Genomic DNA, 16942 nt, shown 5'->3' with positions numbered 1-16942 from the left:
ATGTGTAAGCCCGTGATAAACTATGCTAGCTAGATAACATCATATACAAAAAGAGTGTAAATGGTTGGTTTGAACATTCGGTATAAAAAAGAATAGATAATAATAACCTTCATAAACACTATTTACCAACTTAATACTTCTACATAAACACATATATAACATAAAATAATGTATTGTAATTATTAAAATTATTACTATTATTAGGCCTAATACACAAGCTGATGATACACTTAGATCCCAACATTTATGTGATTAAACATGTTAAAAAGTGATAATTTTGTATATTTAAAGATTTATATATTTATATTAAGTTTATATAGGTATATCACAGCCCCTAACCACATCCTCCACAGTTTTAGCAATACATGCGTTAATATGTGTTATTAATAAAAATTGTATATCCTTTCTTAAATGCTAAAATGAGAACTTTCCTGACCCCTGACTTATATATATAATACATCATTTATATGTAAAAATATATATATATTTATTTTAATTTTTTTCGATTATTTGTCTTCTTTATTTTATTTATGTATACATTTTGGATGGTTTATATATATATATATTATAATTTTTATTTTATTTGTTTATTTTTTCCCTTCACCTGTACTTGTCTTTATGATTGTATTCATACATTGTTTGATCTTATTGAACATTTACATAGAAAAAACTCCACAGTTTTACCACCATTTGTGGACTTTTCAGACAGTCCCTTATCACACCCTCCACAATACTATCACGTTTTAGCACAATGTGTGGACTTTTTAGACGGTCCCTTTCCCACTGTAGGCAAATTTCCCAATTTATATCATTGTTAAATTGGCGATCTGGAACGATTTCACCCTGCCAACATCTGACCAGCTTAAATATGGGACAAATTGTATCCCATATGGATTCAATACGGGACGCATCATTTTATCTTTAAATACGGGACGATTTGTTATTATAGGAGTGCACATTTTATATCCCTTATTTGTTTGAATGAGCAGCAGGAAGTAGTGAAGCGCAAACATTTCAAAATAAGAGTCACGGTGTATTTCAGAGTTAAAGTGCCTTTAAGTTACAAGTTCCACGCTACGAATCAAATCTGTTAATAATATGCATTTATTTACATTAAAATAGTATTTAATTACATTAAAATAGCTATTTAGGTAATATTTTTAAGGTCTGGCCTTAAATTCCTTCAGAAGACTCTTGTTCTTGCTGAAGAACAAACATTACCTCACACCCTTAACTAACAAACAGGTTTTGATTAACTTTACATCGAAAATAAAAACATAGCCTACAATTTAGGGTTATTGTTTATGAAAACTGAGGAAGAGCATTTAGCTAAAGTCTGTATCTTTGATAATAACAACCCACATAAGACAACAATGGCAATCGAATGTAGAACTGACTTTTTACACAAAATAAATGTCAAATTGAAAAAAGAGCATTATGTCTGTTCTTCTTGTTACATTTGAATCTTCTCCTACAATGAGGGGGAAATTAGCCTTTTCTTGTCCTGCACATAGGCCTACTGTGGCATTGCACACAAGAGCCAGAAACGTTTGCAGATAATCATTAGAAACGGTGAACAAACTGATATGATGATGTTCAGGATTGTGAACACTGACACACATCTGTATGTCCGAAATCTGTTCATACTACTTGCCTGTGTAACGCTCCTGTTCTACCCGCTCTGTACAGGACTCTAACCAGCGTCTCCGGCATGGGAGGTGGGTGCGCTAACTAGGAGGCTAAAGGCTACAACCTCTAGCATCAGTCACTAGTGCACCTCTTGAGGTCAGGAGAGTGAGGTTTACACACATTGCACCCCCCTAAACCTCACTCCCATCCGGGTCACGGCACCATTGTGACACTCCTGTTCTACCTGCTCTGTACAGGACTTGAACCAGCATCTCCGGCATGGGAGGTGGGTGCGCTAACTAGGAGGCTAAAGGCTACAACCTCTAGTATCAGTCACTAGTGCACCTCTTGAGGTCAGGAGAGTGAGGTTTACACACATTGCACCCCCCTAAATCTCACTCCCATCCGGGTCATGGCACCATTGTGATGCTCCTGTTCTACCTGCTCTGTACAGGACTTGAACTAGCGTCTCCGGCATGGGAGGTGGGTGCGCTAACTAGGAGGCTAAAGGCTACAACCTCTAGCATCAGTCGTTAGTGCACCTCTTGAGGTTAGGAGAGTGAGATTTATACACATTGCACACCTGTCTATCAGCTGGCCACCGTTACACTCACCCCCCTAAACCTCACTCCCATCCAGGTCATGGCACCATTGTGACACTCCTGTTCTACAGCTCCGAAACGGGACTCGAACCGGTGTCTCCGGCATGGGAGGCGGGTGCATTAACACGGAGGCTAAAGGCTACAGCGTCTAACATCACTCACAGCTATCTATCAGCTGGCCACCATTACACTCACCCCCCTAAACCTCACTCCCATCTGGGTCACGGCACCATTGTGACGCTCTTGTTCTACTTGCTCCGTACGGGACTCGAACTGGCATCTCCGGCATTGGAGGCGGGCGCACTAACAAGGAGTCTAAATGCTACAGCCCCTAGCATCAGTCGCTAGTGCACCTCTTGAGGTCAGGAGAGTGAGGTTTATACACATTGCACAGCTATCTATCAGCTGGCCACCATTACACTCACCCCCCTAAAACTCACTCCCATCCGGGTCACGGCACCATTGTGACACTCCTGTTCTACAGCTCCGAAACGGGACTCGAACCGGTGTCTCCGGCATGGGAGGCGGGTGCATTAACACGGAGGCTAAAGGCTACAGCGTCTAACATCACTCACAGCTATCTATCAGCTGGCCACCATTACACTCACCCCCCTAAAACTCACTCCCATCCGGGTCACGGCACCATTGTGACACTCCTGTTCTACCTGCTCCGTACGGGATTCGAACCGGCGTCTCTGGCATGGGAGGTGGGTGCACTAACAAGGAGGCTAAAGGCTACAGCCTCTAACATCAGTCACAGCTATCTATCAGCTGGCCACCGTTACACTCACCCCCCTAAACCTCACTCCCATCCGGGTCATGGCACCATTGTGATGCTCCTGTTCTACTCGCTCCATATGGGACTCGAACTGGCATCTCTGGCATTGGAGGTGGGCATGCTAACAAGGAGGCTAAAGCCCCTAGCATCAGTCGCTAGTGCACCTCTTTAGGTTGGGAGAGTGAGGTTTATACACATTGCACAGCTATCTACCAGCTGGCTCCCGTTACACTAGGAATATTAAAGGGATAGTATCTTAAAAAAAATATATAAAATAAAAATCATTATTTTCTCAGCATCAGGTTGTTCCAAACCTGTATGACTTTCATCTGTGGAACACAAATGTGGATGTGACTGAGGGAGATTGACAGCCCCAGTCACCATTCACTCACTTTGAAAAAAAATAAAATGACTGAGAGTAACATACTGCGTAACATCTCCTTTTTTGTTTGACTTTTTAAGTAAATAAATAATGAACTATCCCTTGTTAACATGCTGATATTGCACAATAATGCAGGATTTATTCTGCATCATCTGTTATATAATACATTTGATTTACATTGATGCAAGAAAATGTCAGGGCAAGATCAAGTGGATCCTTCATTAAAATCCAGTAATGTTGAGGTTGTAATAGATCTTCATGCGGTGTTTATTGGATTTGTCCATGTAGTAAATGTCATGTCATATTGAGTGACATGGATAAGCAATCGCTCATCGTCCCTCATGTACCTGAGTCACGACTGTGTAGATAAGATGAATAAGATTGCACTGCCATTTACTTGAAACCTTCTCACGCTGCGATGCTGCAGTTCTGCGGCCCACGACTCAGCGTAGCAGACATGAAAACACGGAAAACAACTGCAGTTTAAAACACTTGTCAAACTAGGACTTTTGTTTTCGTGTAGATTGATTTTTGTATTCCTTTCTCTTATTTAGTTCACCTTAACGATGCAGATTGCTTTTATTATCACTCCATGGTTATTATGGATATTTAACAGCTTCACATCTGCAATATGTGTCATTACTGATGCGTATATATAACAAAAAAGACTGAAAAAACACATTAAATGAAGCTATCAGCCACCAGCAGCGCAGCTTAATCAAGGATTCAAATCAAGCATCAGGACAGATCGACACGTGATCTAACTGCTTATGATTTCACAATCATTGTAATCCAGCCCCTAATTAGTCCTTATTGTGCTCTTAGAGAAACTCTTGAATAAATATCCTCTCATGTAATGAATATTTATATAAATGATCATACAGTTGAACTGCATGATTTTATTCGGACACCTTGTGGCTGCTTTGTAATATTGCAGTTAATGAATTAAAATACTCAGAGAAGTGCCTGTGTCACTGGAACACAGATTTGTGCTTTTATAAAGAAAAGGAGGGACGAGACAGTATTATTTTTGTGGTAATCAACATTATGCTACAAATGCTGTCGATTGACCTTAACTTGTATTGAACTCGGAATATTCCTTTAAGCATCAACTCTGTCTCAGGTGTTTCTCCTAAACTTTCTTAAAAGAAATAAAGATTGTTTACTGCATAACTCAGATCATTTCCTCTTCTCTGAGAAATATTGGAGTTCATACTGAGATCTCAGACTTTGCAATTAAAATTAAATTGCAATTGAATAATAAGCACTTTATTCATTTTATGTTTTTCATTTTACTCAATAATAATACGTCATTTTTTAAATTGTATTCTCTAAATAATTGAAATACGTTTGTTCAAAAGTTGTTTCAGCTGGGCTGTGTTTGGGGGATTGGCCACTGGCTCTTTGACCCATATTTTTAATTATGTCGGCCCAGGCTTATGTGGAGCATAAATAGTTGTTTTGTGTTTAAATAATAAGGGTTGTAGTTGTGTGTAAAGTTCTGTTTATACCTATGCTTTTTATGTTCAATCATTGTGTTTTGGAGATAAGTGTTCCTTCTCACTAAGGTAAACCTTGTTTTCAATAATATATATATATATATATATATATATATATATATATATATATATATATATATATATATATATATACACACACACACACACACAGTATATATAAGGCAGTAGAATGGGCATATACATGTGCTATTGGCCTTTTTTGCACACTGCCTCTACTTTGTCAATCTATCAATCTATCAGTCTATCTATCTATCTATCTATCTATCTATCTATATTAAGCTGGACATGTGGTCAGTATATATGAGCAGATAATATAGTTCTTATAGTATCTGAGAGAAGGGCCTTAAAGTAGTCAAATTTCCCTTAATGTTCAGCTATTAATGGAAAACACACTGAATAACACACTCAAAAAAATATTTAGCCTATTTTTAGCAAAATTCATATACTTTTGAATAATTTTTTTTCATTAACACTTTAAGCTCGGATTGACCCACGAAAAAAAATTTGTCAAAATATTAATAACTACAGTCTTGACCAACACAAAATAGGTATCGTTTGAAAGCTTAGAAGCTCTGCTTTACAATGCATGTAGACATTATGACCAAAACTGGAACAAGTGATTTGAAATTTGCAGATAAATCAGAAGTGTTCCGTTTTGATAATTTATATATAAAAAATAACTCTGTACATATTATTGCAATCAGGGAAAACATCAAACTGATCAAATAGTCATGTGTCATATAATAAGTAAGTATACTTCGTATAGTCGAGTAATATCTAAGTTTATGTCTTTGACAATTATGTTGGTGTTGCTTATATGCCACATTTTCACTTTTAACTTCACAGAAAAAAAAAAAAACAGAACATAAAATATCACATACCATTACTTAGAGGAGGTGATTATCTTTCAAACGAGTCCACACACAAGATAATCAGATGTATAGATCATTAGATAATCCACATGAAGCACAATGTTACATATGACCACCAGGAGATGGCGCCAAATACATGACACAGACTCAATGATGACTCAAATGACACAGAATGAAACTCATTCTGTGAAATCTCATTACTAAAATCATGTCTGTATGCTATGCAAACCTTTAGTCATTGTTGTGTTTGCATGTGTAATTAGTTCTTATGTACAATTATTATGTTTTATTTGTTTGGAGACATTTTTGGACACTATGATAAATTATTTTGTAATGCTATAACTTTTGATTTCTTTGTTATATCAACAAAAAATTTTGGGAACAATACAAAAGCAGTTTTTCGGAGCCACCTTATTTACACCCAGAGATATATAATGTCAAATAAGAAAAAAAAAAAGTACATTTTTGACTCAATTGTTTTTGTAATTTTTCAGCAGTTTCTCAGACTGAGAGTCTCAGAATGTATCATAATCTATATCATTAAAAAATTTGAAACGTTTTCTTTACAATGATGCCAAACACTTGACCCTCCTTTCTCTCTCTCTCTCTCTCTCTCTCTCTCTCTCTCTCTCTCTCTCTCTCGTTATAAGCCTTTAAAGGTGTTATATGTAAGTTTGACAAGCGTTTGAAATGGGTACTGCAGTCCAAATTCAAAATACTGGAGAGTTGTCTGCCCCGCCCCAGACTCTAAGCTCATGCGGGCTGCCAGAATGTTGACGCCAATTTGCCAACTCAGCATCCATTTTAAAGGATTTCTGGGCTTTAAGCTGTCTCCATCTTCCAAAGGCATCTCCAATATTTATCTTTGTTTTACTACGCCTCTGGTCATGGTGGTTTTTAGACGGATGGCGAGGCTTTTTAGTTCGGGTGGAATCTGTTATCTCTGATCCAGTTCGTTTGCTGGCTTCCATGGCTGCAGCACGCAGTGTTGTTTGCCTGCAAACTCGTTCAAATCTGGCAACCCGGTGGTGTCTAAATACTATTGGTGAGTGGGCAGTGGGCGGGATCACACAGGCCAAAACATAAACAGAAATTCCGGCCCGGAATGGAAACTTCAAAGTAAAATATACTGGCTGTAGCATTGTTATTGGAGAAGCCAGTATTTCAACTTATCATGATTCCTAATTCTCTAATGACATATTATGGTCATTTTATGATTTAGTACAGTAAAAATATTACATATAGCACCTTTAATTTTTGGTGTGCCACTGAAACACCTTCAGAGCTTAAAGGGTTAAGAATACTCAATTCAATTTGATAGAATTATGTTATGAAATAGAAATACGTAAATGTTACAGTATTTTTTTGAGTGTACTGAGTTAACATATAAAGATGATGTGAACCCTTATGTATGTATTTTAATTAGGTAGAATGAACATGATTAGATGTTGTTGGAGTTACTCAATATAATTAAGCTGTTTGAACTAAAAACGAATTTTTGAGCTAAACATTTTGTTTTGAATTCAAAATATTTATCTTAAATGTAGATCAATCAATTTCATGCAACCACTTACCTTAAAAAAAAAAAAGTACATTCAAAATTCAGTGTGGGATCATGGCAATTCTGTGCACAGTTTGAGACTTTGTTGAGATCTCTTCTGAAACTAGAGTAGACACATGTGAGACTACTGGAGTCTTTTTCTCTAGAGAAACATTGTGCTGTGAGATCTCAATGCTGTCTTGGAGAAACAATTGAGATAAAAGGGTTAAAGGGATCTTAATTTCCTAGCAGATAACTTTTTCAAGAACTTTTTGATTGCATACTTGCCATCTGATCAAGTACAATGGTCACATATGTGAAGCTAAAGCACTTCTTGTAAGTCACTCTGGAGTGTCTGCTAAATACCTTATATGTAAATGTGAATGTAAATGTGAAAGCGATGTGAAACCCTATATGGGTTTACTAAGTGGTCAGCCTGTACGTTTGAGCTGAAAGTCTGAGAAAGGCATGCATGGAAAGAAGATACAGGAAGTGTGAGGAACCCGGTGGCCCTCAGCAGCCACACTATGAAAGGCCCAGAGACCAAGTGGCAACATCTCCAAACTTGTCAGCACAACTAGGTTGACAACGCAGTCCTGCCCTCTGTGCTCTATCACAAGATCAACAAGGACGAGGCTGTTTTTCTTCTCGTCCCACATCAACCTGTCAGGCCAAAGGGAGAAAAACCGAGCGCAAACACACAAGACCTGCGCATGTGTCAGAAACTGAGGATCTTATGTCATATCTCCACATCCTAACATTTCAGATCAGCACACATCTGTGAATTCAGCCATGAGTCTTTCTGGAAACATTTGCACCTTGAGCTTCTGTGTCCTGCTGTTGTGTTGCTCTGGTTTGTTCAGTCCAGTTCCATCTGAAGATCAACACTCAATTCCAGGAGCGTTCAAAGCTGCTGTGGAGTCTTCTCTTCTCAAGCAGGATGATAATGTGGATATGGAGGACATTCTGGGGCAGTTCCTCCACTTGTTAAACTTCTCAGATCAGGGGCCCCTGCAGAGGCCCCGAAACAGCCGCATTGAGCCACCGGAGTACATGCTGGAACTTTACAACCTCTTTGCCAATGACCGAACCGTCATGCCCTCAGCAAATATTGTGCGCAGTTTCAAGAATGAAGGTACCAAAAGAAAAAAAATCTAAAATAGATAGGAATATGTTTTCTAACTATTTACTATTTATCAATATTTTTGTAGCTTCTGTGATTTATCGATAATTATTGTCCTAATTATTAGTATCTATTAAATCGTTACTGATATTGACACTTGTGGCTTGAAAATAATAATAATTATTATTTATAATAATTACCATTATTATTAAAAACATATGAATGTATTAATAAATATGAATGTGATCAATATTATTTTACTATTTTATTGTATTATTATTAATAATGGTAATGTTTATTACTGTTATAATTATTTATCATAATATTGATGATTATTATATAAGATATTATTTTACTAATAAATATGAATGTTATCAATATTATTTTACTAATTAATTTTATTATTTTTGCAATTATAATAATGATGATTATTAAATATATATTAAAGTTAACAATATTTTTTACTATTTTATTAAGTTATTATTATTAATATTCATAGTAATATTATTAAATATTATTTTGCTAATAAAAATGTTATAAATATTATTTTACTATTTTTTGTATTAATATTATTATTAATAATTGTTATTATAATTTATATTATTACTAATAATAATTAACAATATTATTTTACTAATAATATTAATATCAACAATATTATTTTACTATTTTATTGAATAATTATGATTAATATTCTTAGTAGTATTATTTTACTAATAAAAAGTATTATTTAAATATTATTTTAAAATTAATAATATAACAATTAATAATAGTTTCAGTACTAATGATTATTAAATAAATATTATTTCTCTGATAAATATTAAATGTTATTAATATTATTTAAGTATTTAATTTTATTATTATTATTATTAATATTCATAATAATATTATTAAATAAATATAATTGTAATAATAAATATTAATGTCATTGATTGTTTTACTATTTTATTATTATTATTATATATTAATTATTAATATAATAATTTTACGATTTCAAGAATTAAAAAGTTTATTATTTATTTATTTATTTATTTGACTTTTTTTCTCCAACATGCGTGGTCTGTTTCTCCTTCAGTACTGATATCATTTAAAAAGTCAGCTGTGGTCTATGGTCTTGCAACATTTTTTAAAATTTCTTTCATAGTTAATTCTCTGTGAAATCAAAGTTTCTTTGCTTTTTGATTTTCAGATCACTCTGCACACAGTGTGATGAGCAAGAGCTTGCGAACGCACCCTCTTCTATTCAACATCTCTGTTCCGCAACATGAGCGTGTCATTAAAGCTGAACTGCGCCTGTACACACTTCTCAAGAGAGACGCACGGCACCATATCAGAGCGGAATGGAAGGTCACCATTTTTGAAATGCAGAGGGGTGGGCACTGCGGGAATGCTGCAGATGCCAATGACAGCGCAGGTGAGAAAGATCAGCGTGGAATGCTGGAGTTGGCATCAAATCGCATTCGTCGTAAGGACAGTGGCTGGGAGGTATTCGATCTGACAAAAGCTGTCCAGCACTGGAAAAGGTCAAGCAGTTTGACCCCAAGGCTGGTGGTTCATATTGAAAATCTGAATTGTGACAATGCTGCAATAACATGTAGGAATACGAATGAGTGGAATGGTCGGCAGTTTGTAGATCTGGACATTGACAGGAATCCGAATGGAAAACATGAGCCAGCGCTCATCGTCTTCTCAGATGATCATCAGGAAGGCCAGAGAAAACTCAAGCAGATGGTCAAAGAGGAGAATGAACTGCCCGGCATCGATGGACACTGGACGGATGAGGATGAAGAGCAGGACGAAGCGCTGTTAATGCAGATGCGCTCAAACATCATCTACGACAATGCTCCAAGAGTCCGTCGCAGTGCTAAAGTGGAGGACTGCAAGAGGGCCGAGCTGTATGTAGATTTCAAAGATATAGGCTGGGACTCGTGGGTTGTCGCCCCGGCCAGTTATCAAGCGTACACCTGCCGCGGTTCGTGTAACTATCCACTGGCTCCAGAAGTAACGCCAACCAAGCACGCCATCATCCAAACGCTTCTCAATCTGAAGAGTCCCCAGAAAGCCTCACAAGCATGCTGTGTGCCCACCAAGTTACAGCCCATCTCTCTCCTCTATGAGAATAAAAACGGCGTTGTGGTTTTAAAACATAAGTATGAGGGAATGGTGGTTGCGGAATGTGGATGCAGATAAAACCAGCCAGGACTCAACAAAAGACTCTTTCCTGAATAAAACAAGATGAAGTACGGATGTGACCTTAGGATAAGCAAAAATCATCTTGCATCTTCGTGAACTGAACATCTAGACATGGCATGACATCACAGAGCAAGAACAAGGGCATGCAACAGCATTTTATTTAGGCCTGTATACTGTATATTTAGCCTTTGTAAATTAGTACATTTTCAAATGTATCCTCTACTGTAATATACAGTGTTTTGGGGTGTTTAATCATTTGTCACATATAATTGAGAATTACAAGCTAAAACTGCTCACATAACTTGCTGAAATAATGCTTGATTTGAGTGTGGCATGAGTCTTGTTTCACACTGTTCACACTTTACCCTGGGTTAGGAATTAATTCTGGGTATATAGGTTTCAAGCTTTCACACTGTACATTTGTAAACCATGGGTTAACTTTTTTATTTGCATATTTATAAGGTCGATAACAATGATTGGATGTAGGACTGATAATTACAATAACGGCTGCTGCAATTAACTGAACGTGAAAAGTGTCAATTACAGAATTCCTTTTAGGTATACTCCAATCATGTCAAAACTTTCTATTTACAATGTGTTCTTCTGCAACACTGTAACAAATCAGAGACGTTCGTTGTGCGCAATGATGACTTTGATGGCCCAGACACAGTCTGGCTTTTAGACATTTTCTGTGCTGGTTTTGCATAACCTAACCGCTCTTGAATGGATTTAAAAATGTAAAAATGTGTTAAACTGATTTGAGAGTACATTCTGAAGCTCCGTTCACACCAACAGCGACATTATCGATTGAATTCGCCAAAGTCGCTTGTGGCCATTCCTACTGCTGTCGCTCTAACGTTATTAGTGGACGTAACGTTATTCTAATTTGACATGGAATTCGTTTTATTGTCACTGGACACGCCCTCATGTAGTCGCTAACGGTCGCTGTCACTTATGCCACCGGAAGTCGCCAACTCTCATTCAAATTGAATACAATTATGGGCCCTATTTTAAGAGCGCTAAGTGCAGCGCTATGCCGTAAGTCATAAGTGCAAAGTCAATTGGCATGGCCATGAAGTTAAGTCTAGGTGCAAATGGGTTTGGCGAAATTTTACGTGCACAGTGCACTAATGGGTTGGGTCAAGTGTAATTTAATTCGGAGGTTCTTCTCCGGCACCGTCACTGTGTCTTATTATACAGTCCATTTCCTGTCAAGCACCAGCGATATAAACAAAGACAGCACATTAATAAGAAGTTGGTCGTGTAAATGGACTGTATGCAGTGAACTTGAAGAATAGAAAAATTGACTTTTTGTGCATTAACTGCATCCTTGTTGAACGTCAGGCATATTCTATGACAGTGACGCTCCTTTTCAATGCATGAAAAATGTGGTTCGTGTCAGGATATGGATTTACGCTCCATTAAATCATAGAGAATGTAAGTATTATTAATTATTTACATCTGCGGACACACAAATCATGGCTAGCATTAACAGTGATTGTATCAGACACACTTCATCTCTACCGGTTAATTATGAAAAATGAATTCATTTATTAAAACAAAACAAAATTTAACCAAAAATATTTCTAAATACAAATGACACTTTAAACGAAACGAAAATATAATCAAAATAATGAAGTGGTCAAAAAAATCAAAACAAATCCAAACATTTTACCCTCTCCAACTTTCATCAGCCTCTTTTGCACTGACTTAAAAATCACTCTATGACAACAGGTGGAAAAATACCAATACAAATACATTTGTAAATATAAACATAACTGAAAAATAAACCATGACCTAAAGATAGTTTAACACTCTCACCAATGCCCACTTGCGCTGGCATGAGAATTGCGTGTAGCCCTTTGTCGCTACAAGTCGTTGCATGTGTGAACGGAGCTTTAATGGCTTATGAAGGTATTATCAGATTAGCTTAAATATGAAATAAACAGTTTTAGTGCATATGTTTCACACGAACACAGTTCTCAGCTTGTTTTGGATGTTTAGCCAACATAAAGAATATGACAAGCAGTTGCCCTAAACAAAACACATTTTTTTAATGTAAATTATATTAATCAAATTTAATCGTGATAACAATATCAAGGAAAATAATCGGCAACAGTGATTTATTTTATAATCTTGCAGCTTAAGGCCAAAACATACTCTACACAAGTACATGAAAACGGTTGTGAGCGTTTGGCCACCGCATTACCAACTCGCGATCCGGTTAACGTGATTAACGTGTGTTTTTGCGTTACCATGGTGGGAACAAACATCAGTACTCTAGGAGGCGATAGAGGTTAAACTAAATGTGTTATTATTCTGGTAAATTGTTATAAATATATTATAACTTACTACAGCAAAATAATCTCACATACTGCCCCTTGTGGCAATGTTGAGAATGCAACGCGTACTTGTGTTGTGTTATGAATTGCGGTCTGACACATTTAGGAATACAACTATGCATGAAATCGAGTTTGTGTAGCTAGAAGCGTCTGCGTTACGTACTTGCGTACGCCATGCAGCCTGTGTTACTGCTAATCAATGGAACTCTTTGGGTGAGTTCAGAATGGCATACTACAATTACTACTCTTAATACTTCTGCCATATACGTATGTCTATGGTAGAGTAGTATGGTAGTATGCCATTCTGAACCCGTCCTTTATCTGTGGTAATGTCTTAGAGCAAATCTGCTCTGCATGTCTTTCGTCTTCTGAAATATACAACAAAAACACATCGCATCATGTTTGCCATCACTGTTCGACTTTTTACCAGTTTCGCTCAGACGGAGAATGTAAACCGTGCGTGAACTTTTCTGTGACTGTACAGAATGTATGAATATGGGGTTTAATCCGCAAAAGTTTTATAACCCAGGGTTAAAAGCGGTGCTAACCCTCTTTCAAAATTACAAGTGAGAAACGTTGCTTTACCTGGGGTAAAATCGGGTTAGGTTGAGATTAGGTTGAGGGTTAAGTGCCGTATGAAAGGCCCTTTAGCTGGTGAAGCTGGTGGTCAAGCAACATCTTTTTTTGGTGATGTTGGCCTGGGTGACCAAGAAAGTTTAGCTGGTTAAACTATTCAAGAAATCTCATTGGAACTCCAGCACAGCAGGCGCATTCAAAACACAACATATGCTGTTTTTTTGTAGACTTTTATTCATTTAACAGACACTTTTATTCATAGTGACTTACAAATGAGGAATACAGCAAAAGTGATTCATCCTAAGGAGGCAATAAAATGAGAAGAAGAACAAGAGGAAGGCGAGAGATTGGGGAAAGAATTGGGTTTTTAAGAAGAAGAAGAAGAAGAAAGAAAACTGTGCAATAGTAGGATGTAGGGAAGTTTCAGTAGGGAAACTATTCAGTCAACAGCATACTGTGAAATAACGCTGAATTGACCCAAAATGTTCGTCCGTCCCGAAGGTTCCTCTGGCCGGTAATTATCGACCCGCACTCTGTTGCCCCTGATGTTGCTCACATGCCTTGCGAGCCACTGCCACGCTCTCTACCACACAGCTATGATAACGAGGTGTCAAAAACGGAGAAGTGTATGACCCCTCACTCCGGATGAGACCTCATTCCAAGTGGTGTGTAGTTGGAATGGAGAGCCGTCAAATTCCTGAGCACCCACAGCAACAGTCTCCAACGATGCTCACACTTCCTTTTTCCCCACAAAAGTCTCTGCCAGATTGCCCCTCGCTCTCTACAATGGGACCCCTACACCTTAAAACATGTCTACTGCTAAGATGACTAGAGGCGAGTTCACAATGACCCAACAAATGACAACAGAGTTAACACACTGATCCAACAGTGTTGGGGAAGCTATGTTGAAATGGCATATTCCCAAGCTACAGTTCATTTATATGAACCATCCGAAAGAACCGACTCACTAAAATGAATCAGAGTTCCCTACGTTAAATAAAGGGAATTTACATGAACTGTGCAGAAGAACGGATTTCACTTACATGGTTTGGTTTTTCCATGGTTTTTGGTTCTCCCTCAGCTCTATTGCTGTGTTTGCAATATTACGTGAAAATAGTGTTTTGTGACACCTCAGTGCTACTCGTTGAGAAATGTAGCTCGTTACTAGAAAAGCGACACTATTGTTAAAATAGCAGAGCTACTGTCACGCTGCCGAAACACTACTCGCCAACACTGAATCCGAGACACCCCTAGTGTTGGAATTTGGTGTTTGTTGGCATTTGTTGGGGCAGTGTGAACGAACCTTAGAATAATCTGCCATGAAACTTTTATTTTTATTTATAAAAGACTCATTATGAGTTTGTGTGTGTTTGATTTGAATTAAGTTGTATATACTCAAGCAAACTTTCATGCATCTCAAGTAAAATCAAGGTCTCTATGAAAGTATCTGTTTAGAGTAATCGTCTTATCTGAAGCACCAAGTGTTTAAATGTGTAAAGACCTTTAGGAGTGGAGATAAGGAGTCAAATTGGGAGACAGAACTGATACACATGCAACAACTGAAAATAATTCCACACTACAAATTGGAAAAACAGTTTATACAATTAAAGGAATATTCCCAGGGTTCAGTGCAAGTTAAGTGCCATCAACAGCATTTGTGGCATAATGTTGATTACCATGAAACATTATTTCAACTTGTCCTCAAGATGTTAATAGTATGCATGGTAACCTGATTTTAGTGCAATAGAATAGTTTAATAAGCTTTTCTGTGTAAAGTTATTTCCAATTTTACTACTTAATTGCCATGTTAACATTTTGTCATAAAAACCCTAAAACTTAACTTGAGCTTAAAACTCTACAGCTCAAATGATACACAAGTTTTAATAGAAGAATTTATGTACGTGCTTTTATAAAATTATATAGAACTAACAATTTAGTTTAAGTTAACTAGATGCAAGTAGACTTAACTCAGATGTGCTATTTAAATATCGTTGTTTCTACTGTTGTTAATCATTTTAATTGATTCAATTTAAGATCAAACAATGGCACTGCTCAAATAAAGATCATAACTGATTCTAGGTCAGTCATTAAATAAACTTAATTCTCCAAATAAATGCATATAAACCTGCACTTTAACTGCACGTAAAGAGAATTAGTCAACAGGGTCCAACTTGACCAAATGGGACACTGATCACCCTAATGGCGGCATCACACGAAACAACCATTTGCAACAAAACAACATAAATAATACTAAAAAAGAGCTAAAACCTCTATAAAGTTTTCATAACATCTAAATGCCCCAATGAATTCCCTTTGACCAAGGAAGCATAATTAAATTATTCAAGTGCAAAGCATTATGGGCTTGTATTTAAGCATTTATTAACACTTAAAATCTTAAGTCTATGGATTTTTAAGATAAATAAGATCAATGACATTTTAAGTAATAATTAAAGGATTAGTTCACCCAAAAATGTAAATTCAGTCATTGTTTACTCACCCCTGTGTTGTTATAACACTATATGACTTTCTATCTTTTTCTGAACACAAAGGGAGAAATTGTGAATAAATGTTGTGCTCAGTGATGTCATACAATGGCAGTTTATGGTGACCACCTCTTCAAGCTTCAAAAGAACACAAAAGTATAATTCAGAAGTCTAATAAATTATTCCATGAGACTCATGATTGTTATGAAAGTATACGATAAGATTTGGTGAGAAACAAACTGAAATCTAATGTGTTATTTAGTGAAAATGTTCACTGACCGTTGATCTCCTGAATGAATATTTGGTAGTTTGATCAGGACTGATGCTGGTTAAAAAATATAAATCAGTAAAAATATAATATTAATATATAATATTTTTATGGCAGTTTTTTGACACAGACCTTTTTGTCCTCTAAGGTCCTGTGTGTGAGTTTTTTTTTGTTTTTTTTTGTTTTTTGTTTTTTGCTTGTTTTAAAAAATCTGACACTGCACAAAAAAGAATAATGCATCAAAATCAATGTTGTTGTTAATCATTGACATATCCCAGACTGTGATAATCCAAAAAAAAAAAAAAAAAAAAGAATTCCCCTCAGCATGTAGTATATGAGAAAAAAAAAAAAAAAAAAAAAAAATATATATATATATATATATATATATATATATATATATATATATATATATATATATATATTATTTTTATTTTTTTATTTTATAAAAACAACAGTGGCATTATGTAAACAAACTGGCATTTAAAGGGTTAAAATCCTGAAAATGAATGAATATTTGGTAGTTATGATCAGGACTGATGTTGGTTAAAAAAATAACTCATTGAAAGTGGAAAATAATATGAATATGTAATATTATTATATTAATATGTAATATTATTATGGCAGTGTTTTGACG

General features: G+C 36.2%; 1 protein-coding gene across 1 annotated transcript; it reads left to right on the top strand.

Annotated features, from left to right (window-relative positions):
- The first annotated feature begins 7959 nt into the window (after positions 1-7959).
- On the top strand, positions 7960-16346 carry LOC127433825 (bone morphogenetic protein 10-like). The gene is made up of 2 exons (XM_051686076.1): positions 7960-8458; positions 9636-16346. Exons 1-2 carry the CDS (start codon positions 8116-8118, stop codon positions 10634-10636), a joined length of 1344 nt encoding a protein of 447 aa, XP_051542036.1. The 5' UTR covers positions 7960-8115; the 3' UTR covers positions 10637-16346.
- Positions 16347-16942: the final 596 nt, after the last annotated feature.

The sequence above is a fragment of the Myxocyprinus asiaticus genome, chromosome 43 (assembly GCF_019703515.2).
Source record: "Myxocyprinus asiaticus isolate MX2 ecotype Aquarium Trade chromosome 43, UBuf_Myxa_2, whole genome shotgun sequence".
Lineage (NCBI taxonomy): Eukaryota > Metazoa > Chordata > Actinopteri > Cypriniformes > Catostomidae > Myxocyprinus > Myxocyprinus asiaticus.
Note: the sequence above shows the minus strand (reverse complement) of the source record. Positions and strands in the feature narration are given on the sequence as shown.

Bases quoted from the DNA above. Each gene is read 5' to 3' on its own strand.
- LOC127433825 (XM_051686076.1), top strand. From the start codon at position 8,116: ATGAGTCTTTCTGGAAACATTTGCACCTTGAGCTTCTGTGTCCTGCTG. The intron at 8,459-9,635 runs GTACCAAAAGAA...TTTGATTTTCAG, and splicing joins GCGCAGTTTCAAGAATGAAG to ATCACTCTGCACACAGTGTG.